General features: G+C 34.5%; 1 protein-coding gene across 3 annotated transcripts in view; it reads left to right on the top strand.

Annotated features, from left to right (window-relative positions):
• The window catches only part of DIAPH3 (diaphanous related formin 3), a 203,317-nt gene that overhangs the window by 41,806 nt on the left and 138,511 nt on the right, over positions 1 to 23,000 (top strand). For all 3 annotated transcript variants that reach the window (XM_059466391.1, XM_059466390.1, XM_059466392.1), the window contains 8 exons: positions 3,046 to 3,156; positions 3,593 to 3,711; positions 4,434 to 4,550; positions 5,739 to 5,857; positions 5,973 to 6,037; positions 6,695 to 6,799; positions 9,039 to 9,377; positions 10,364 to 10,478. In XM_059466391.1, the coding sequence (XP_059322374.1) occupies positions 3,046 to 3,156; positions 3,593 to 3,711; positions 4,434 to 4,550; positions 5,739 to 5,857; positions 5,973 to 6,037; positions 6,695 to 6,799; positions 9,039 to 9,377; positions 10,364 to 10,478 (1,090 nt within the window). The remainder of the gene's footprint in view (positions 1 to 3,045; positions 3,157 to 3,592; positions 3,712 to 4,433; positions 4,551 to 5,738; positions 5,858 to 5,972; positions 6,038 to 6,694; positions 6,800 to 9,038; positions 9,378 to 10,363; positions 10,479 to 23,000) is intronic.

The following is a 23,000-nucleotide window of genomic DNA, read 5'->3' as shown; positions in this document are numbered from 1 at the left end:
CAACTATAAAAAATATATTTCTACTGTAGAAGAAGTCAAACTTGCCAATCTGTAGTTGTCCAGATCTTCCTGAAAGTGGCTTTTTCAAATGTCAATACAATTTTGCCATCTTTATTTTCTTCAGTGTAAAGATACATTTCAGTATAAACTTGGATTATTTTGTCCTCAATTTTTTTTAAAGCTTTGAATGTTTGAAGAGTGAATGCTCTTTTGTTACTTCTCATGTTGGCTTCTCTGAGTTCTTCTGCCACTTTGGAACTGTTTTGTCTCTGTTCTATTTTGTGATCTCCTCTCACATGACAAAATGTTGCTATTTGTGTTGCTTTGTTTTCTTTGGCCACTTCTTTACACCATGGTCTTTTACTGACTCTACAGATTCTGTTGTCTTCCTTCTTTTGCTATCTTTGAGGAATTAGATGTGTTAGTGATAGATGCTTTTTGCAAATTTTCCTTCAAAGTTCTCTCTCTCTTTTATTACATTTTCAAATTTGATTGGTTAGTTTTGATTCCTCCTCCCCTCCACTGCTGTTGAATTATTTTGTTTAGGTGTTGTAACTTGATTATTTTTTATCACTGGGGTAAGTTACAGAAGTCTGTCTTAACACTTATGCAGTTGATTTAAATAATCCTTTTGAGTCCTGTATGCAGTTTTGGGTCCCACAATATAAGAAGGACATAAAACTGTTAGAATGTGTCCAAAGGAGGGCAATGAAGATGGTGAAGGTCCTTGAGGGGAAGCTGTATGAGGAGCAATTGAGGTCACTTGGTCTGTTCAGCCTGGAGAAGAGGAAACTGAGGGGAGACCTCATTGCAATCTGCAACTTCCTCGCGAGGGGAAGAGGAGGGGCAGACACTGATCTCTTCTCTGTGGTGACCTGTGACAGGACCCAAGGGTCCTTTCAGCCTGAAGCTGTGTCAGGGGATATTTAAGTTAGATGTTAGGATTGGGTACCAGTTTTTCACCCAGAGGGTGATTGGGCACTGGAGCAGCTCCCCATGGCAGTGGTCACAGCACTAAGCCTGTCGGAGTTCAAGAAGGATTTGGACAATGCTGTGAGGCACAAGGTGTGGTTCTCAGGACTTCCCTGTGCAGGACTGGGAGTTGGACTTGATGATCCTTTTGAATCCCTTCCCACTCAGGACATTTTATGATTTTATATCTTTAATTTAGTGTGATTTTCCTTATTTATGTCAATAAAATAAAAACAATAATTTTCTATTATTATGCAAATATAGATATTTGCATATACTGAATTCCATAAAAGTTCTGAGGGAACAGAAATTAATTTCAGCTCTTTCTTCAAGTAAGAAGAAGGAGCAAAGCTTGTTTCATCTATAACTATTTTGAAATTATTGTTGAGGCAAGGTATGTAGTATGACAGGGTAATCTAAGAATAAATGCTGTTGTGGCAGCTTTTATCCAGGAGAGGTATTGGATGGGTTAGTACAGTGGTTCCAACCATGGCATCCTCCCTTGAGCATTCTTGTCCTTTCAGACATCTCCAGAAGTTGAAAAGATGGTCCCAACTCCTAATGCAGAGTTGTGGGGCCCTCGAGATTCTCTTTTCATGTGACTCCAAATACCGTCATTTATGGGTTTGGGTGAAGAATACCTCATGCTTAATTGGGTCATTCTAACCCTTGGTCCCTAAAAACCTGTTGTAGCTTACAGTCTGCTTGATTTTATCAGCAGGTTCATTGCTCTCACATTAACAGGTTGTTTACATTTGTTACATCTCTGTTCTCATAACTAAGCTGTTCTCTTCTAGAGTGTTAGCCAGTAAGTTCATCTACATAGACTAACACTGCAGTCAAACAGGCCTAAATTATGCTAATTGCCATTCACCTCCATAACAGTTCAGCTGAAATTATAAATAAAGCTACTCTCATGCTTACATACTTTGCAGTAGGGTAAAGGTGAGATAATGGTAGTGGTCTGTGCTATTATGTAATCCTAGCATGTTCCTTTTGGAAACCTAATGGATCTTATTGTTTCTCACAGTCTGTTTCAAAGTAGCTTGTACATCTTTGTACATAGTTGTTCTTGTGGCCATATGTAAGTAAATTCAGTACTTGGAATTATCATACTTTGGAGATGACTGGGATAGCATCTTTCTGGTATCACCTTTTGCCTATGGCATAATGCATCATCATATTTTAAACTATAAAAGGCTTTACAGCAAAGTATTTGAACCAGATTGCTTTAATTGTTGACATAGTATGTAAGGTCCAAATAGAATTCTAATGGTCTGGTGTTTTTAAAAAGCCCTTAAAATGCTGGAATTACTTGAATAACATATTTTTTGTAAATTGAAGCAAAATGTGCAAACAATAAAGAGGGTAAAAAAGGGAGATAATGTCTCTTTTAATCTGTATTAGAGATAAACAGTAAGTTGCCATCGTTATAAAGGCTTGTGAATCCAGACAGTGAATTCCTGCTGCTCCTGGCTGTGGGTTTTCAAGATGGGTCTCTTAATTTTTCAGAAGAGGGTCTGCTCAGTAGTTGGCCTGATTCTTTCTTTTGAGCTGAAGGAGTGATTCCCATGAAGTATTCTATAATACTCAGTATGTTTAAAGAATGACTGTTTCAAAAAACAAGCAGGAAAAAACCCCATTCTGTTTTTCAGGCTCAGTTTAATTTACTCAGCATTTTAAAGAAAAGATATGTTTTACTGTACACAGACAGCATTCTGTTACTAACTTCTTATATATATGTATAGATAAATGTACATTTGCAATGATTTTTATATGTCCATTATTATGCTTTATCTGCTAAAGTTCATTGGCTAAAGGAACTTGATATTTGTATAAAATGACAAAATTCAATGGAGTGGAAAAATATTTAATTGTAATGGAAATTTGTGAACTAGAATTTGATATTTATAGCTCATGTGGCTGATGAGGAATTTAAGTAGCTTATTTATAATATTACAGTAGTTTCATAATTAGAAATTATGTAATGTCTAATTATTAGTTTGTTGTATCTTCTTGATTGTGATGCATATTGAAATCTTAGAAATAAGATTATTATTTACTCTGTTGCAGGTAGCTTGCATGCAGCTCATCAATGCTCTTGTTACATCTCCTGATGACTTGGATTTTAGGCTTCACATCAGAAATGAATTTATGCGCAGTGGATTGAAAGAGTTATTGCCAGTAAGCGTCTTGTCTTCTCTCTTTGCATTACTGTTTAAATTTTTTAATTATTTGAGACTGAGAGCGGGAATGGGAGAACAAGTTCTAATAAATTATCTTCAAAGGCATTTTATTAAGTTTGGGAAAGAGCAGTAAGGGACGAGAATCAGCCTTAAAATAAAAATTAAAAGGTGAAATGTGCTTTCTGAGTTTTATTCTGATTTTATTCTGATTCCTCAGCATTTTATGACTTTGCTTAAGAACATGTGATACTCTGTTTTTCAGAAATTTTAAGCCAGCCTGAAGTTACATTTACCTTTTGAATATTTAACTTAACTCGTATTGTTGTAATTTTAAGCTTTTAACTAATATAAACATATGGAATTTATTAAAAAGATATATTTATTTACATATGAAAATACTAATTTTGCAAGTCTTTTGCTGTTTCTCATTGCAGCAACTACGATATATAAAGAATGAAGCACTAGATATTCAGCTGAAAGTGTTCAATGAGCATAAAGAAGAAGACATGATTGAATTCTCTCATCGTTTAGAAGATATTAGATCTGAACTAGAATATCCTTTTGATGGTGATATGATCTTTGCTTGTGTCAGAAACAGTGTGGCCAGCAGGAGCAGGACACTGATCATTGCCCTGTATTAGGCACTGGTGAGGCTGCGCCTTGAATTTGATGCTCAGTTTTGGGCCCCTCACCCACAAGAAGGACATGGAAGGGCTGGAGCGTGTCCAGAGAGGGCTCTGGAGCACAAGTCCTGTGAGGAGCAGCTGAGAGAGCTGGGGTTATTGTGGAGAAGGATGCTCAGGGGGGCCTTGTAGCTCTCAATGAAAGGAGGTTATAGTGAGGTGGGGTCAGCTATTTCTCCCTATTAACAAGTGACTGAATGGGAGGAAAGGGCCTCAAGGTGTGCTGTATGAGGTTTAGATTGGATAATAGGAGAAATTTCTCAGAGAAAGGGTTGTCAAGCACTGGAATAGGCTGCTCAGGGAAATGATGGAGTCCCCATCCCTGAAGATACTTAAAAAGATTTCCAGATGAGACATGTAGTGGCATGGCTGAATGATGGACTTGGCAGTGCTTGGCTAATAGTTGGACTTTATCATCTTCTAAGAGGTCTATTCCAACATAAATGATTTAATTGTATCAGCAGGACAAACATGAACAAAATAAAGCATTTAATGGATATTTTTTGTTATAATTTCTGTTTAAAGAAGTTATCAGTAAACATTTGACTGAAATTTTTTCATTCTTTGTTATTATTCTCCTTAACACTTTCACTGAAGTAAATGATGTTTACAACATGGTGTGGAATACAGTTAAGGACACTAGTGCTGAAGGATATTTTCTTTCTATTCTCCAACATCTTTTGCTGATAAGAAATGATTATTTTATCCGGTATGTTTAATGCTGTTTTAAATGTTAATTATGGAATTTTTTTTATTATGCAGTCATTAATAGAATATTTCTTCCATAAATCCAATGATAGGTTTTAGTCTTTCTGTGCGAATTTTAATTTGTGAGCTCGTGTTCAAAAGAATCCACTTGGAATCAATAATGCCATCTATATGTTTTTATCTCTTCTGCTTTGTATATAATTTTATTTTATGAACATAGAAAACTATTTTTGTTAAGAGCTGGGCCTTTTTGATTGCAAGTATAAGTGATCAGGAGAGATGTCTTAATCAGTCATAAATCATGGCATTATAATTTTGTGGTGTATTTGAGTCAAAGGACAAAACTGAGTATGCAAAGAAATGCACTATGTACAGAAATCTGAATATATGCCTAATTAAGATTAACTTTTGGGTTGGAATTGAGTATTTTCAGTATATATTATAGGTCAGTGTAGACATGTTTGTGTCTCCTGGAAAATTCATCAGGTAAATTAAGGGGAAACAGTTAATAAAACTCTAGTGTTTCAAGCTGACAAATACTTTCCTTCCAAAACTCTTGTGTTGTCTTTGACGAAACACTGGAGGAATGAGGTGTGAACTGAACAAGAGCCATCTGTTTTCTGCACAACATTCTGCATAACCTTGCATTTCAGGCAAGGTCTAGCACAGATGTATGTTTAAAGGTTAAGGGTGCTTGCCTGCTATGGTACATCTGTGCTAGACTTCTTCCACCTGAAAAGGTTTAAATTCACAGCTTGCATGTTCTGGGCAAGTGACCCAGCTGTCATACCCCCTGGCATTTTAGAACAAGGTGTTTTTCATTCCTTGTACTGAAGCAGGGCTGCAATGCACTTCTACTTAGAAAAGTCACAAAACTAGTGGAATCAAGCTGAAGGAAGAGCGTTTTTTTTACTGAGAGGAAGCAGGAGATCTTTCCTTCCTATATTTCTGCAGGGAGGGAGATGTAGATTTTATAATACAAGAATTATTTATCTTTAGGACCACTGGTTTTTCAGGCTTTTTGTAAACTCCTTTTGTGTAATAAACTGCCATATGTAACTTTCCTTTGAAACTTTTACCTTTCTGTGGAAAAAAAGTCAGCCCGAAGCTTTTGACTTTGTTCACAGACAAGATTTTAAATATAGATTGATTACTAAATATCTGTAAAATAGCTAATTTCTTTCTTTAGTCCACAGTATTTCAAACTAATTGAAGAGTGTGTATCACAGATAGTGTTACATCGAAGTGGAACAGACCCAGATTTCACGTATCGTAAGAGATTAGATATAAATTTCAGCCACTTACTAGGTAAGTACCATGTTTGGAAATTATTACAGCATCATACTTCCTTATATGAAACTGAATAGCTGACTAAGAATCTTGTGTTCCCTACATATGTGTGTGCTTGTTGGTTTTTTTCCAGATGTTTGTGTAGATAGAGCAAGATTAGAAGAATGTGAAGAGAGGGCTTCTGAACTTTCCAGAAAAGTAAGTCATTCTTCATCACATCATCATGTGATCAAAGGATGGACATGGAATTACTTAATAGAATAATGAATGGCATAACTGAACCATGGAATAGTCTTAACTTTTACTTACTATTAGTTCTGTGTTAAAGTGGGAATTTGGGTGTTCTTGTAGATTGGGAAGCAGAGAGGTATGAAGTAGTGAACCTTAACTGAGAATCTTTCTGCTATGTAAGTTTTCATGTACAACTCTTCCAAAAAGCAACTTTATTTCAGCAGTTATCAGTTTCCCTAACAAAATAAACAGTGGGAGAATAAAAAGAGACTCCTTCATATCTACAGACTGTATTAATGTACATCCATGGCTTTTAAGCTCCTCTGTGTAATACTGACTTAATATACGTTAAGTATATTACATTAATATACGTTAACATACGTTGAGTATATACGTTATATACTTAATATACGTTAAGTATACGTTATGCCGTTTTGTATAGTGAAGACCTGTTGTGGCGATTCAGATGATTCTTCCACTCAGCAGACACATGGAAGTTGGAATAGCAGACATGTGTCCTTGGTATTGTTATCATGTATGTTTTAAAAGGAAAAGGTGGAATTTAAAGAAACTATGCAGAACTGACTGGTACCAACAATTTTCTTTTTACTTCTCTTTTCTTAGTTTGAAAAAGATTTTGTAGTTCATCAGGAGACCCAGGCTCTGCTTCAAAAAAAAGAGGAAAGAATCAATGAACTTGAAAAAGAATTACAAGCTTTTAAATCACAGGTAAAAGACAGTATAAGTGAATGTATGAAATACTGTTTTTGAAAGGGGCTCCTTTTGCATCTTCTTCAGATTTTGATAGTATGGTTGAGAGGTTTTTCAAGAATCTTTGTTATCGATTATTATTGAATGTTAGTTTCCTTTATTTCTGTTTTATATAAATAATTGTAATGTGTCAATAATTAACTGTGAGTTCCCAGATGATCCTTTTTATGCCTGAGCTCAGTTAATTAAACTAGTTTCTTAGGTTTCATTTGGGTTTTGCTTTCAGAGTCATACATTTCCAAAGTAATTAAGCACATAGGGTAATAAGTCTTATGCTTTTAGATTAGCATTCATCATTGTGATCTTTATCCCTGCACAGAAAATTGCTTATTATGCAGTTTGCTATACTGAGGCCTTACCATGGATATCCAGCAGTGAAAGAAATAACCTGTGGCTGGATAAGAACATTTCCTGATAATTTTTCAATTTTCAAGCATAAATATGTGATGGAGAGGAATAGTGCAGATTTTTTGAGAGTAATACTTGAGTTACTTGTAAGTGCTTCAACTCTTAAATCTATGTAAGAAGACTGTGTGAACAAATGATATTTCCTGTGTCTGGGAATAGCAAGAACAGTCTAAAAGTGCCTGAAGAAGAAAACATCAGAAAAACATGCTTTCTAGGGGTTTATTTTAATACTTCTGAGGATTTTTAAAAAATATTTATTTTCTTAGTGAGGAAAATTAATTTAGCTCTCCTTTGGTCTGTTTAAAAATGTCATTCTCATTCATGTTTCTGGTCAAAATTAATTGTTAATGTCAAAGTCAAACATTTAACAAAAGCAAGAAATTGCTGCAGTCTAGAAAACCAAATATAGTAAGAGTGGCACATCATTCATTAAGAAAGTACTTTTCTGTGTTCATCTTGAAGTCATACTTAAATACTTTTTATAAGTGAAATTGGTTTCCTCCCTTTTTTACTTTTTCTGTTATTCACTGCATGAAATATAAATATTTTTATATGCAGACAGAGCATAACATATGATTCTGCTCACTAATTATCATACCATGAATTATCCCACTGCTGTTAATGGGATACATGAAAAGTTTTGTAAATGTCAGGTAATTGATTACTGCAACTTAGTACTTTTAATCTTTGGCTTCTGTATGACATCAATTGCTACTTAGCATGTTGATTTCTACCTCTAATACGATTTTTTTCTCTGGTCTCATTCCTTTACTCTCTTGCAACTGGTATATGTTGATGTATTTCTTTCATTTCTGGAGCCCAACTGTTCGGTGTCTATTTGTCAGTGTAAACAATGCTTATGCTCAGAAATTCAAAACATTATCATGCTGTTGTGCTAGCATTTATTTGTATTCATTGATATTCAGCTATTTCCTTTTAGAAATTTAAAATCTTTTGCATATTGTATTTCCTTTAATTTTCTAAAATAATAATTTTCAGCTCATAGTTAGTTGAGGAGGTAATTAGTGCTATCACCAATAGATAAATATTTCTTATTTATTCTTTTGTTATTTTGTCAGATACTTTCTCATTTATGTTTACAGGCCTATGATAGAGTTTTTCAAATAGTAGTAGTAATTTTATTAGACTTGCTGAAGTTCTAATCCTATTTTGATACATTATAGATGTCATTTCTATATGGAATAAGAAGCTAGTGTGTAAGGAACACTAATTTTTGGATGGATATTTTTTCATTATTGCTTCATGTTTTCAGTTCTGTAGAATTAGAATGCTCCTAAATTGGAAGGTACCTGTTTTTCAATAGAATTATTTATCTCTTCAGATTTTACTGTTATGTACTTGGAATGTTTCTCTGTCATCTGTAGGATGAAAACAACAAACACTAGGATGTTACTTTTTTTAAAATTTGAGCTAAACCATGGTAATCTAGGTAAGGTCTCAGGATATCTATCATAGCCTTTTTAGCTCATGGTCAGTGAAATGTAAAAAGTGGGAAACACCATTTCAGTTTGTCATTTTTGGTGTGCACCCCCCAGGTCTGAATGTCCGCTTCAAAATATTGACACATCCAATCATGAAATCAAAAGCACATTGGGCTTTTGATTTCATGATTTTGATTAAGAATGTTATCATTCCTGTTTGACTGTTCTATACAAGACAAATGGCCTTGACTTTCAACTGGCTTTCTGTATTTAATCTATAAACTATGATTGTTGGAGCATTTTGTTGACAAAACAGTGAAACTGAATAAGACTATTTTCCTTATCAGTATGGCGCTCTGCCACCTGGTTTTCTGCCATCAACTCATGGAGATGCATCTGTTGTTCCACGGAAAGGTGCAGGACCACATCAATTTCCACCCCCTCCTCCTCCACCACCGCTGCCTTCTAATGGAGCAATTCCACCACCACCGCCTCCCCCGCCTCCTCCACCACTTCTGAATAGCTTGGGAGCTCCTCTGGGTTTTGCTGGTGCTCCTCCACCACCACCTCTGCCAGGCCTGCCTGGAATACAGTGGTCCCCGCCTTCATGTGCTTTGCCATTTGGAATGAAGCCTAAAAAAGAATTCAAACCTGAGGTTACCATGAAAAGACTCAACTGGTCTAAGGTAGTGTTGATTAATGACAAATACTTGATGTAAAATCTGACATTGAACTTTGGGAAAATAGATTGTCAGAAGTAAGACTAGGCAAGCAATTTATACATTAGTTAAAATTATGTAAGATATGAATAGTTTCTGTCTTTGGCTTTTCATTGTTTTTTGAAAACTGTGTTTCATTAACCCATGAATCATCTGGGCAAGTATCTGTTGACTTTATGAGATGCCTGGAAAAGTCAGTTCTGGTCTAAAATAAAACAACCTTGATAGCAGGATGCTTCTTATGCTTCCTATTACGCCTTGTTTTTCAGCAGACTCCTTATGTTGGATCAGTCACTGAACTATACTGATAGCTATACAGTTTCCAAACAAGTGTCTTGAATCTATCTAGCCTGGGCTGGAAACAGGGAGTGCAGGTCTCTCCATTTGTCTGTAGTACTTCAATGTACTTCCATAAATTTAATGACTGACAAAATACAGACTGAATTTGGAGTTTGGTTGGTTTTGGTTTTGTTTTTTTCTCCTCCTCCATTGTGACAAGATTAAGTATACCAGTCTGCTACTGAGTTTGGAAACTATAATTATTTAGACCAAAAATAAGTCAGTAAAGAGATTTTCACAATTAATGAAGTAATCAAAGCTAAATTCTGAAAAGTAAGGTACTTTGTATCTGGCTAAACCAATTGTCTTCAGAGATTATTTGAAGTTTGCCCAAGTTTTAACTCTAGACCAAAGCTAATTTGCTCCTTGTAGATCTTGGATAACAGGGTGTGTTGTCTGCATGTTGGAATAGTTTTTTTTCCAAACTCACTTATTTTAAATATTATTATTTTTAATTAGAAATATATTAACAGCTCTGAAGATGAATTGTGTACTAAAAATTAACATGTTTTACAGAGCTCTTAAATGTTCAATGTGCTTTAGACTTTACAGAGCACAGTTTCTGCATATTATCAAAATAATGAATAAAATTTTATTTTGTCTCTGGCTTGTAGATCAGACCTCAGGAGATGACAGAATCCTGTTTTTGGGTTAAGGCAGAAGAAGACAAGTATGAGAATGCTGACATGCTTTGCAAATTGGAACTTACATTTTGTTGTCAAAAAAGGGGTAAGTAGCTGATGGATTTAATTTTCAGCTTTTGGAGATACCTTTAACATTCTTAGGACTTAAATAAATATATGAAAAAACCTTCGGAGTATAATATTAATGTTCTTATTTCTAAGTGGGATGTATGAAGAAAAATGTCTGAAAATCCTAGACTGCTTAAAGCAGTAATATTGAACTATTTTATGTAAGCATGACAATAATTGTGTGACCTGTAGGAAACTTACAGAAAAAAAAACCAAGAAGTTCTTCTGGGTAATACAGATTTTATTTATCACATTAAAAAAACCTATAATATCTTATCAGAATACCTTCATCAATTACTGAAATCTAATCTGGAGCCCAGAAAGTGATGTGTTTATCCTCAGAATGGATATGATAATTGATGTGTGTTGGATCCGTGATGGATGATAGTCTTTCAGTGATTATTTTTTACTTCCTGATAAACCTGTTGGAGCATAGATCTCCTTTGATATTTGCCTACCTTCTTTAGCTTTTAAGGCATTGTAAAGTAACAGAATATTTGAAAGTATTCCTGACTTTAAAACTTTTCTCCTTTCTGTGGCAGTAAGTTGTTTTAGTAGTAGTTTAGGTTATTCTGTCTCATATATAAAATGCCTGTTACTTCCTGACACATTTTTTTCTACCTCTTTCTTTGGTATCAGAGATGTCGTATTTTAGAGCAGTCGAAGGCTTGTGATTTCTTTGCAAATTAAACAGGGACTATTGTATTTTTACTTTGTTTTAAAAATTCTGTTTTGATATTTTTATTAATTAAATGACATGGTGGTCTCAAATTTTTCCTTTTTTAGGGGTATGCTTTAGTGTGTATAATCCAATATTTTTTTTACCATAACCAAGAACTTTATTCCACTCTTGTGAAAGCATGATTTTTATGCCTTAGCAGTGTTTCTGATTTAAGTATTATAGCTTGTTGCTGCGGATACCTAATAATATTAAGAATGTTGCACAAAGATAAAAAGGCAAGAAAACCTCACCATAGACATATTTGCTTGAATCTATTAAAATAAGCCTAGAAGGTAATTATGGTGCCTTTAGAATGTTAGAAGAATTCCCAAGAATATTCCCTGAATTAATAGGTTGGAAGTTTTAAAAGCCACTGGAGGAAATAATTTCCTATGTGTAATTAAACAGTAAAATTTGGGAGACAAGATGATGTTCAGGCCAAACATTTTAATGCCTCAGAAGAGGATTGTGAGTCTCCACAGACAGCAAGAACATTAGAGTTAACAAGATTAACATCCCTCAATATTTAACAGAATGGACTGAATACATTGTTTTGACAAAACCCAATAGAAGAGAGTTACTGGATCTGCAGTTGGAAAGTCAGTGAAGTACACTTTTATATCAAACGTGTGTGTGCAGTAATTTAAAGGCTGTAGTCCCCAGTGACAAATTTACTTCTTTTTTACAAGTGAGGCTTACTGCTTAATAATTTTAAGTTTTGAAATCTCTCTCATCCCACATGGGTGATATAAGTGTGCCATCGTCTTAATTTTTCAAAGGAAGTGAAGACACTAAAGGTTTTATTTAGAAGAGCAAGTAGGTGTTTAAAGGGCAACATGGAACTAAATCTTTGTTCAAGTGAGTGGTTTACAGCACTTTAAGTGAAAGCTTAAGTGTGTTAGTAGGCAGGACCAGATCTCAAGGTCCCTTGTTGACAGCATGAATTCCAGGACAGAGGACAGAAAAGCAACTGCTTTTGTTCTCGTGACCACGGAGAGAGGGCATACTTCTTTGCAACTTATACTTAATTTACTGATTATAACAAAATTTACCAAAGAAATTAGAGACATACAATTTTTTTCACAATCTTGAGGAGATTTAACAACAGGGTCTTTAAAGTAGAATCAGCAAGCTATTCACTACTCTCAAATTGGAAACAGTCCTTAACTATTTCTAAAGCTTTGTGTCTAAAACCAGAAAAAAGAGAAATTGAAAACGATTCTGTAGCCAAATGATGGCATGCAAAGAATGAGCTAGTTTCCACTCTGCTGAAGGGTCTGCTTATGCACTCTTTTCATTAAAATCTTTGCATAAGAAGAGGTATCTGGTAGAGGAAGTGGGGATCAGAATGTTCAATGATGCTTCAAGTGGACTTTATTATCATTAAGTAAAATCAAATTGAGGTACTCAAATATTCAGTTGGTGCATTTTGCCAGCTAATATGCCAAAAGTATGTCAGCTGGAAAAGGAAGTCTTATGTCTATGTAAATAATCCACTGAAGAATTTTCACTAGAAAAAAGAATACAGAACAGTATAGAATAGATATGAAGATTCAGCAGATGTTTGTACAGGAGTTATAAAATATGTTGATTCTGAAGGGACATTGAAGTAATTGAAAAACTGAAGATGTTATGGAGCTATGAAAGAAATACTGTTGCAAGAATAAAGTAAAAGAGGGCCTAGCTTCAGACTGTAGGGAATCTCTGTTGAGTATATCCAGGGATATTTTGGAGACATGAACCACAGAAGAAACCCCTGAAGGTCATCTGAAAGTCTAACGACTTTTTGTAAAGGGACCAGTCTAGTTTATCTTGTTCAGGACTTTCTCCAACTGAGTTTGAGGTATTTCTCAAGATGGAGATGTAGGGATGGATAGCCTGTTCCCATGTTTGTCATTGTGGTGAATTTTTTTTCATACTCTCTTTTGGGATATCTTTTGTTGAAACTTGTGCCTATTTCCTCTTGCTGTTGTGCACCTCCAAGAATTCTGGTTCCCTCTTATTTCCAGCCTTCTGTCAGGTTATTTTTTTTTTGTCATCAGTAAGTTTTCCCTTGTTCTTTAGTATCCTTCTCAAGACTGATGACTTTTTCAACTTTTCTGTCTGCATCTTTATGCTCCAGCCCTCAACTCATATTGATGATTTTCTGCTCTACTCATTCCAAAGTATATATACTTTATATATATTCCAAAGTATATATACTTTCCTATACTTTTTTTCAAGTGGAGAAACCCATACAAATTACTCTAGGTACTTCTCTCTGAGATTGGGGAAGTGTCTCCCTGAGAAGGGGAGTAGAGGGAAATAACCACTTCTTTGACTTGTTGCTGGCAGCAGTCTTGGTACTTTACTGGAGGAAAAGTTTTCACTGTGCTGCTTGCTGATGGTGGTTGTGGAAAGTCCATACAGACTATGGATGATATAGGGTATTTTCTTTCTGCTTTATAAAGCTGGTTTTGTCACTTTTCAAAAGTTAAATAATTCTGTGAAAGCAACATGTTTTATAACAATAAAACCTTGAGAAGGTTTTATTGTTATTGAAGGAATATTGTTATGTTGTTTGATACACTGAGAAGTATCAAAGCACCAGTTGTTGATGGTATTCTCGTAGCAACTTACTGAAGGTGAAATGCAATTTTTTTTTTTCATTGATTTAGAATTTAGTCAAGGGCATAATGGCAAACCAACTCCTTTGTCATAAAAGCCTGAGTGAGAGGGCTCCATGTGTGTCTGTGCTTGAGTGTGTACTTGAGGTCATTGTTCCTGTGCTTGTTGTGGTGATATCCCTGAATCTGTCACCTGTGAAATGTCACTGGATTATCATTGTGGTTACCCTTGTTGTGGGCTTGTTTTGGTCATTGGTTTTGGTTGTGAGTCGGTTACCTGAGTAGAGTTGGTTTTGTGTACCTCTGACAGTTCCATGACTGTTCTCTGGGTGGGAGGAAAGAAAAATAATTGACAAGTTCTGAAAATAAGGTGATGAATGAAAATGGTTTGCATGGGTGGTCTTTGGTTATGTGATACATTTTAATGGGAAAAAGAAGGATTAGTATGAAGAGTGGTTGGAAGAGACATGAAAGAGAAAGAAATGAAAAATCAAGAGACTAAGAATTAGCCGCCAGGGTTATCCTCATGATCTCAGACCAATGAAGAAATTCTGTGTAAACCCTTTCTGGCAACAATGATTTTAAAGGAATCTCTTACTATGATTTTTGGACGTTTAATTAAATGTGTGACTTAAAGTCAATTGATATGTGAAATATTGAATAGCAGAGCTGGAGTTATATGTGCTTTTATGTTATTTAATCCTAAGAGATAAGATGAACAAACACAAATGCTCATTATTGAATGTCAGCTGCTTTGTAATACACTGGAAGCCTGATGGAAGAATAATCACTGGTCTGTAAAGCTAACATGCTACTAACTTTGCTGGAATTACTAGATATACAGGCAGGGGAGTGACATTTTGCATAAAAGATAGCATGTGCTCTAGAATCATGGAAATCTTGTGGGGTAAAAGAAATCTCCTGTGCAAAGCCTTGGGAATGGAAATTCCTTCTATAATAATTTATTGTAATATTAGCTCTTGGATCACATCATGTATATGATGAGAAAATGTTAAGATTAGAGAAGATGAATATTTTGTGATAATAAAGTGGGAGATTTAACTATATACAGGATTTGAGTAAACTTTGTGTTGTAATACAGAAGAATTTCCAGCAGCTAAAGTTGTGTGGTAAAAAACTGCATGTGTCTTGATAGGGAAATTCAAGATAGTATTGCAAGAAAAAAGTTAGCATTAAAAATGTAAAAGTATGAAGATAATGGGAAAACTCATTAAATGTATCTAGATAAATATAAATAGGATGTTTTTCATATATTCATTATGAATCTTGAATTTCTTGCAAAGGAAGCCTTTGCTAATTAGCCTAATTAGCCTTCAGCTAATTTTGAAATGTGTATTTAATTTTTTGTAGATTAAGCTAGCTAAGGAATTGGTGGTACCACTTGGAGACAACTTCAAAAGTTCAGTAAGTTCAAAGAAAATTAGAAAAATTCAGGGGAAAATGGTCCAAAAGAAATAGGAAGGGTTACATTTGTAAGAGGGAACTTTCTTTTGCTGAGTGAGGAGAATGGATTATAAGAAGTGGTAAGGCTGGCATAATGTCTTTTCTATGAAGCTGTCTTATTGCAGTTCTTGTTTTAAATCATTGATAGGACTGCCATGTTGCTTGGAGTGGCTTCAAACTGCTATGTTTAAGACTTAGAATACTTACCTTTACAATAAGGTAAATTTTAATATGCAAACACTATGTATTTACTTTGAAGAGTTCTGGTGTGGAGAAGATTATAGCAGTAAGTTGCTGAAGTCAGTGAGTAAGTGTAATTAAGGTAGTGAGACTGTAGTAGTTAGGCATAATGTGAGATATGTGTTCAGGATAACGAGAGAACCAGCTGCAAATTCCTTACAGGAATCCTTTGGGCCGTTGAAGTGGTTTGCCAGGGTGGTTCCAAGACATAGGAGGTTATGTAGAGTACACAAGAAGGCGACCTCTAACCAAAAAAGAAATCTTGAAGCATTTCAGTCCAAAATGACAAGCTGGAAACCTCATGTATGCAAAATATAAGAAAGCTAGTAGTTTCATGAAATATGGGCTTTATAATTAATGGATTGTATTTATAAATATCCTACCAATATGTTGATTTGGCTTGATCCAAAGACTCTTATGTTTAAAGTGGTAAAGTCCAAATGAAGATTAGAAATTGCACATCAAACATACAAGAAATCACTTGTAAATTCTTCATTATTTTTAGCAATATGCAGATAACTGCAGCTAATGGGAGATGGCATGAAAAAATTAGAAATGTTCTCTTCTTTCTTTTGTGGATATCAAAGGGAATTAATCTTGGAAACTCAAGAGAGAAAGATTGCATGATCTCTCTTATTTTTTTTTTATCAACTGGGACAGATTTTCATCCTAATCTTATTGGAAATGGCAGTGTCTGATCCCATCACACCAGAGCTCCTGCCAGGTTTGATTATTCAGAAGTAAAGCACTTCTGTGGGAGTACTATCTCTGTTGGCACTTGACTTGAAAAGGTCAATATAGTTATAATTTTTTTTCCCCGTATACTCTGTAAGAAAAATCAAGACCTAAGGTGCTATAGTGCCAATTAAGTCTCAATTTTTTTAAATCAGAAAAGAGAGTAAATGCTACCAAGAAGATCAATTTAGCAATATAAATCAGTTTAGTGCCATGTTTAACACACCACAGCCTACCTTGCATAAGCAAGAGAACATGCTCTCATCCATCTGAAAGATTAGGTGGAGCCCAATAACCTTGTATTTTCCTCCTCTTCCAGAGGATTTATCAGAGATAGTTCCAAACTGTACTTCTTGTAGAATCTTATTATTACAAACCTGTAAGACTGCCAACAATATAGTTTAGCAACTTCTGCTATAATACAGCACTGAGTAACCTGAGTTGCCTTTTAATGTAACTGTACAAGTAGAAGTAATTAAAGCCTGCTGTGCATTTGTTTGGCTGCCTTTCAGTATTATACTAACTATCCTGAAAGCACAATTATTCAAAAAGATTTGTGCATATAAAATGAAATAAGGAAAACCAGGTTATTTCTGAAGAAGGCAGGAGTAAGTTACAAGCATTTGCAAGGAACAGCAACTAACGCATTGAAATGTCAGTAGTATCTTGCAACTCAAGTGTGTCATCTTCACATGGAGACACTGAATGGTATATTTAGTGTTGCTTGGTTATAAATTAGTAATATAATATAAATAAACTATATTAGTTGTTTATATTCTTAGCAAATAGAGATATCTGCTCTTGTCCTTTTAAAATATTTGTAGCAAATTGTATTTGTTATGTGGAGACTGATGCATAAGAATCAGTGAGTAAATGTACTTCTGTGGTGCACTGAGCTTGGCTGGCTGGCAGATACCCACCCACCTGCTCTCTGATAAAATACAAAAGCTTGTTACTGATTACTGTCATGGTGAAACAGAGCCAATGGAGGGAAAAGTAATCCAACTTAATTTATTTTTTCTGTTGTCTTGTCATGGATAGGAGAAACATTCAGTTGTTCAGACTATTAAATGCATTTAAAGAAGTGGAATATGAATAACTCTTAAAACCTGACTTTGATATCCAGATAATTCTGTGAATGTGTGGCAAACAGAAAATAGAAAACCTGAAAAAAACCTTTAGCATAGCAGCGGTTAAATAGCTTAACAATAACTTTTTTTTTTGTAGATTGATTTTTTTGAAGCTAAAATTGTGACATGTTGTCCAATTTATTCTCCTTCTTTGACAATTTCTTAGGATGAATTCTCCCTTGAATTAATGAATTTTTGAATGACTGTGTCATCAGTGTTCTAATCTATGTCAGAATCATGAGTAACATCAGATCATTCTTCTACTAGGACTGTAGGAAAGGGTGTGTCTGCATATATTGTAAATAGGATTAGAACAACCTTTTATTAGATAAGGTACTTTGATTTGTATTTGCAGTTAGGAACTACTTTGTCAGATAGTGAAAATATATTATTGAAAAGCTTGTTACAGCATTTGTAAGCATCTACCTAAGCACAGTATTAACCATACCTTAATTTTAATTTATTTTACCTTTTTCTTTTTGACAGAGTAGTAGTATGTGCTGTTATTAAATGAGTGTTTCTTACCTTCTACCCACAGACTATTATTTGCTGTCAGCTTCAAACCAGATTGAATTGAGTGCTAGCCTTTTCTGCTCAGTGAAGTGCCTGGACAGAGTAGTTCCTTTAGTTCACCTTTAGCTTTTGCTTTCAAACAATTTATTCTTTTTTTTTAATAGTTGATTTCCACACAAAATACGATATGATTCTGCAGTCACTTTATGTTTGATGAAAATATGACAGTATATTCAGGGTAACAAAAGCACTACACTCCCCTTTCCCAACACTGTGGTAGGGAAAGCCTTTGAAGTCTTCATGTTTTAGAAGCAATAAAAGCATTCCTTTATTGACTTCTACTAGAAAATGTTTCCATAGTGTGAACAAGTAAGATTTTAGAGGAGGTAGATATTATTTTCATGTATCCAGAAATCAAAAAAGGTCTACTCAATTTCATAAAGCCAAAACTATAAATACCAACAGAATAGAGAAATGAATTTGGATCCTAAAATGGAATTTATGGAAAGTCATCCCAGTGCCCTGCTCAGTCTAATAATTTTGTTTATTTAATAGAAAATACTCACTTGAAGAAGTTCAATATAATTGTCACTATACTGGCGAGGATTCTGCATGAATTAATTTGCTAATATTTGTATCACACAGGAGGTATAAAACTCTATGCCTGCTACAAACCTATTTTCATGGGTTTTTACCTCCTATTTGGCTTTGCCACATGTTTATGCACTAAATGCTTTTGATGAATTTCCAATCTAATGTTGCAAGCATTTACGTCTGACTAAAGGTAACACTATTTGCCTGTAATAAAATCTTCATTACACTGCTGCTTTTATTGCAGCCTTTTTTCATTGTGAACTGAGAAAAATAATTTACATGCAGGAAAAGTTTAACAAACCTTATTTGGCAAACCTTCAAAGTCACTGTTGATGAAAATTATTAGCATTTAAATTTCCATGAGCACTAGTTTTTTGTCCTTTAGAAAATCTATCATTTAGTTTTTCAGTGAATGCCTTGTTTCAGAAGAAATTCATTTCAAGGACAATTCATTTTGAAAAACAAAAAATCAAGGAGATTATGCATTAATGGAGCAGTGATGTCCAATTAGGCAGCTGTTAGACAGTACTTGGGTACTGGCATGCCGTGCAGACTTGAGCAGTATTGTATTTGGCAGTCTTTGATTCTGTTTGCATTTGATCAGGTTCAGCTGGAACAATATTTTAGGCTATTCATATGTATGGCTGTAGACATTTTCTTTTCTTACCCACTAGGATTACATACTCTTCATTATCTACTAACTTCGTATAAATATGGCCTGGCCCTATCGAATGCATAATTTATTTTCTTAATTAAAAAACCAGTAAGTTGAGTACTTCCTATGAACTTTTGCGAAAGAGGCTTCCATTGTGGGCTGCTGTTCTCTGCATGATCTCAACATCATAAATTTCTCATACAATTTTCTCATTCTAAATAGATTTTTCTAGTCTCTATCTTGCCCTGATAGTTTGCTGACAGATATTTTAACAGGGCTCTTTCAGTATTTTTTATGAAATAAACATCACCATGAAGCACTTTTGTAAATGTTCTGTACATGATGTACCCCCCCATTAAAAGCAATCAGGTTCTGAAGGTTATGTAAGAATTGAGAGAATTTATTTGATCTGAAATAATTGGATTTTTTTTGGGTTAAATCAGAGCTTTAACAAAACATTCTTTTACATAGGATATAGTCTAGTTCCACATTCTGAAAACTTTTGTAATAGGGCAGGATGTGTTTGCACTGTTGTAGTTGTTGGCTGGCACAATAGTTGAATATTTACAGTGAAATAGTTGTGTTTTCAGATACATTCTTCTTCTGGATGAGTTTGTTGCATTCAGTGTCATTTAAATTTAAGAGAATGAGGGCATGGACGACATATCCTGTCGATTTTAAGATCTTCATATTTCTGTTTTATGGCTTTGCTGCTCCACTCTTCCTATTCTTACAAGTTAGTGGAACTCTACTTTTTTAACTCACGATATAGTTCTTCAACCTTACTCACCTCTAACATCAGTTACTGAGTAATGAAACTTAGAAATTTCATCTGCTGCATTACTCAGCTTAACAGTTGTAAAGACTAAATGTTTCCTGCTGTGCAATCTGACTTGTCCTTTGATATAGAAATGGCTTTTTCTAAAATTGTAAATGCATATGTATTGCTGGCAAGGATAAGAAGCTAGGAGGAGCCTGCTTTAGGGTGACTGCTTATCTTTGCCGTTCCTAGACTGCATGGTGTAGTGTCTTGGGGCACTTAAAATTTGGCTGCAATGGACTTGATATATATGAAACAGAATTATGGTTTTCGTTGCTGGCGTATCAGTGTAAGGTCTTGAGAGATACTGGGTCATCTGTTGGAAACAGTGGGAGGATGAAAGAATCAAATCGGTGTTCAGCAAGATTGTTTGAATAACAGCTGCTACCAAAGCTGACAGCATGAAAGGTGGCTGTGGCTGGAATGCTGGAAGAGAAACTTGGATTCAAGGAATGGTTGCACATTACAGCAAAAATCTTGGCATCTGTAATGTTGCTGTGAAAAGAAACAAACATGGATAGATGTAGCTAAAACCAAAGCAGGTTAGATCACCTTAACTTCAAAAAGCCAAAAGAGAAAGTTTATTTTCAGTACTAATCTAGCAGTGTGAACTACTGTTCTGTGAACTGCTCTTTTAATGCTCTATAGAAGAGAAGCAGTAGTGATAAATGGACTTGTTCAAACTTTAAAAAGGGGAAGATAAAATCCATTTGCTGCTAGCAGTTGACTCTCAGAATGTACCTGGGATTGTTCCTTATTCAGCAGAATAAGGAAGAGGTAGTGATGAAGTGGGAACAAATGGTGACATAAGCTGAGCTGTGCAGATGCATGCTTTATAATAAACAAAAAGAATCTCAACCACTTCAACAAAAATAGGGTTTTTGAGAACAGGATGCTCATATGCACTAGAAATAGACAGTTCTGATCTCCAGGTTTCTGTTGCTGAGAACCTGGGAGTATAGACTGAAACTCAAAGTAGGAAGCATATTTGGAACTATATTAAAGCCCTCCTGAAACTACAGTGGCAAAAATAAGTCAGTATGAAAAGAATAGGAGAAATTAAGGACAAAGCATTCCTTGTGTGAAGGAGCTAATGTGCTTCTGACTTGTCAAGAAAATTCATTTTGTTAGAACTCATGCTTGCCTTTAGGATGAAATGTAAATTGCATTATGCTTAACTTTTTTAAAAATAATAACACAGATTGTTAATTTGTAGGAGTCTTGTTTGTTTTGAATTGTCAGTACAGCTCTTGGTACTTAAGCCATTCCAGGCTCTGAAGCTAAGGCTTATTCTTTGATCACCAGCTGAAGTTTTCTGTTTACTCAGGGTAATGTTTGTATTCCACCTTTTGAGGGGGAGGGAAGTCATACAGATTTAATAAAATTATAATTCTGCTGCAGGAACTACATTTATATATAATGTTATTTAGGTCAAATAAAATGAGTATGTTGTTACTAGTAGAACTATTAACTAATTTTTATGCATCTAAAATTAGACTAATTCCTCAATATCTGTAAGGTCTAGTGACTAGGTAGTCAACTGTTATGCATACATGAATGTAACAGGAAGAGAGAGATAAAATCCTATTGCACAGCATTTAGAGATGCTAACTAAACAATACGAAAAGGACTCCAGCTGGTGCAAAATAGATTCATTTTTCCCTTTTTGTCTTTTTCCATCATTTAAAAAATTGTGGCTAGTGCAAAGATGTGTGAAGAGATAATATAGAAATACTACTATTGTTCTCATATGATAAACTATATTTTTTTTTTGCAAAAGATGTGTGCAATAACCAAATCTGCATACTAGACTAATTATGCAGAATCTCTGTAATAGAGACTACATCATCTTCAGTTTCGTAGAACTCTTGCACAGACTTTGAGGAGCAGGACTTCAAGTAGCTGTCATTATACAAATATTGTTTGCCTGAATTGCTAGAGGAATAAGAAGCTTTCTGGACAGAGGCTTAAAAACTTGCAAATTAGAATTAGCCTAAAACTATATTTACAGTATATTTGTCTGATATTCCTACTTAGGTAGATACATTAGATTATCAAATATCTATTTTTGTTGCAGAAATACATACCCTCTTTAACATAAAGGTAAAGATATGTAACATATGTAACATATGAAGTTACATTCACTTTTAGAGTGTGATGTAGTGTTAATGCATTCTCCAGCCAACAAAGACAAGAATTCACTTGCAATTCCAGCATTTCTGTTGTTTGGCTTCTGTCAAATAGTGTGTCAGATAGAACAGCATTTCAGTGAGAATGAATGCTGCAGATCTCTCCAGCTTGCTTTTTAAAAAAATATTCTAAAATGGTGAATATTCTTAAAGCTTGCTTGTAATGGATGCTTTCTGAGTTTGAATCTTTGTGTTTATGATTGGCTCATCACTTCATTCCTTAATGTACCACAAGAGTGTCTCATAGTACAGTAAATGATCTGTATTACTGAATAGTTATTACAGGTTTGGTGAAAGAGGAGAGAAAACCCTAATACAGATGTTAGAAGTAATGTCAGTTGTACATCAGTAATAATGCATAGAAATGTGATTCTGTAATTGGAAGATGCACAGCAGTGGTTTTAACTAGAAAACTTTTTTGCACTTTTTGGAAAAGTGAAGTCTGTTATTTTCTGCAAGATTTATTTTCAGGGAAATAGATACTTGTTGTCTTGTAACCCAGAATCCAAATGCTTCATTGATTCCTGTTTCTGTCATATTTTTCATATTTCTCTGTCATATTAAAGAGAGATTTTAACAGAATATTTTAATTTGAAGAAAATTGTAGCATTTTCTTTGCTATTTATATGGAATAGTACACTGAATGTTAAATCTTTGAGTCTATTTAAATATTGCTAAGCACTTAGCTTGAGAATTAATGGAAAAGATTCTTTTGTGGATTCTAAATCATGTGGATTCACCTAAATTACAAAATTTACTTCACTCTTTGTATTTTTTATAGTAACGATTAAAAGCTTTTAATGTGCAAATTGTGAAAAACTGTTCTAAGATT

This window comes from Ammospiza nelsoni, chromosome 2, assembly GCF_027579445.1.
Source record: "Ammospiza nelsoni isolate bAmmNel1 chromosome 2, bAmmNel1.pri, whole genome shotgun sequence".
Classification (NCBI taxonomy): domain Eukaryota; kingdom Metazoa; phylum Chordata; class Aves; order Passeriformes; family Passerellidae; genus Ammospiza; species Ammospiza nelsoni.
The sequence above is the reverse complement of the archived record's forward strand: the minus strand, read 5'-3'. Positions and strand labels throughout refer to the sequence as shown.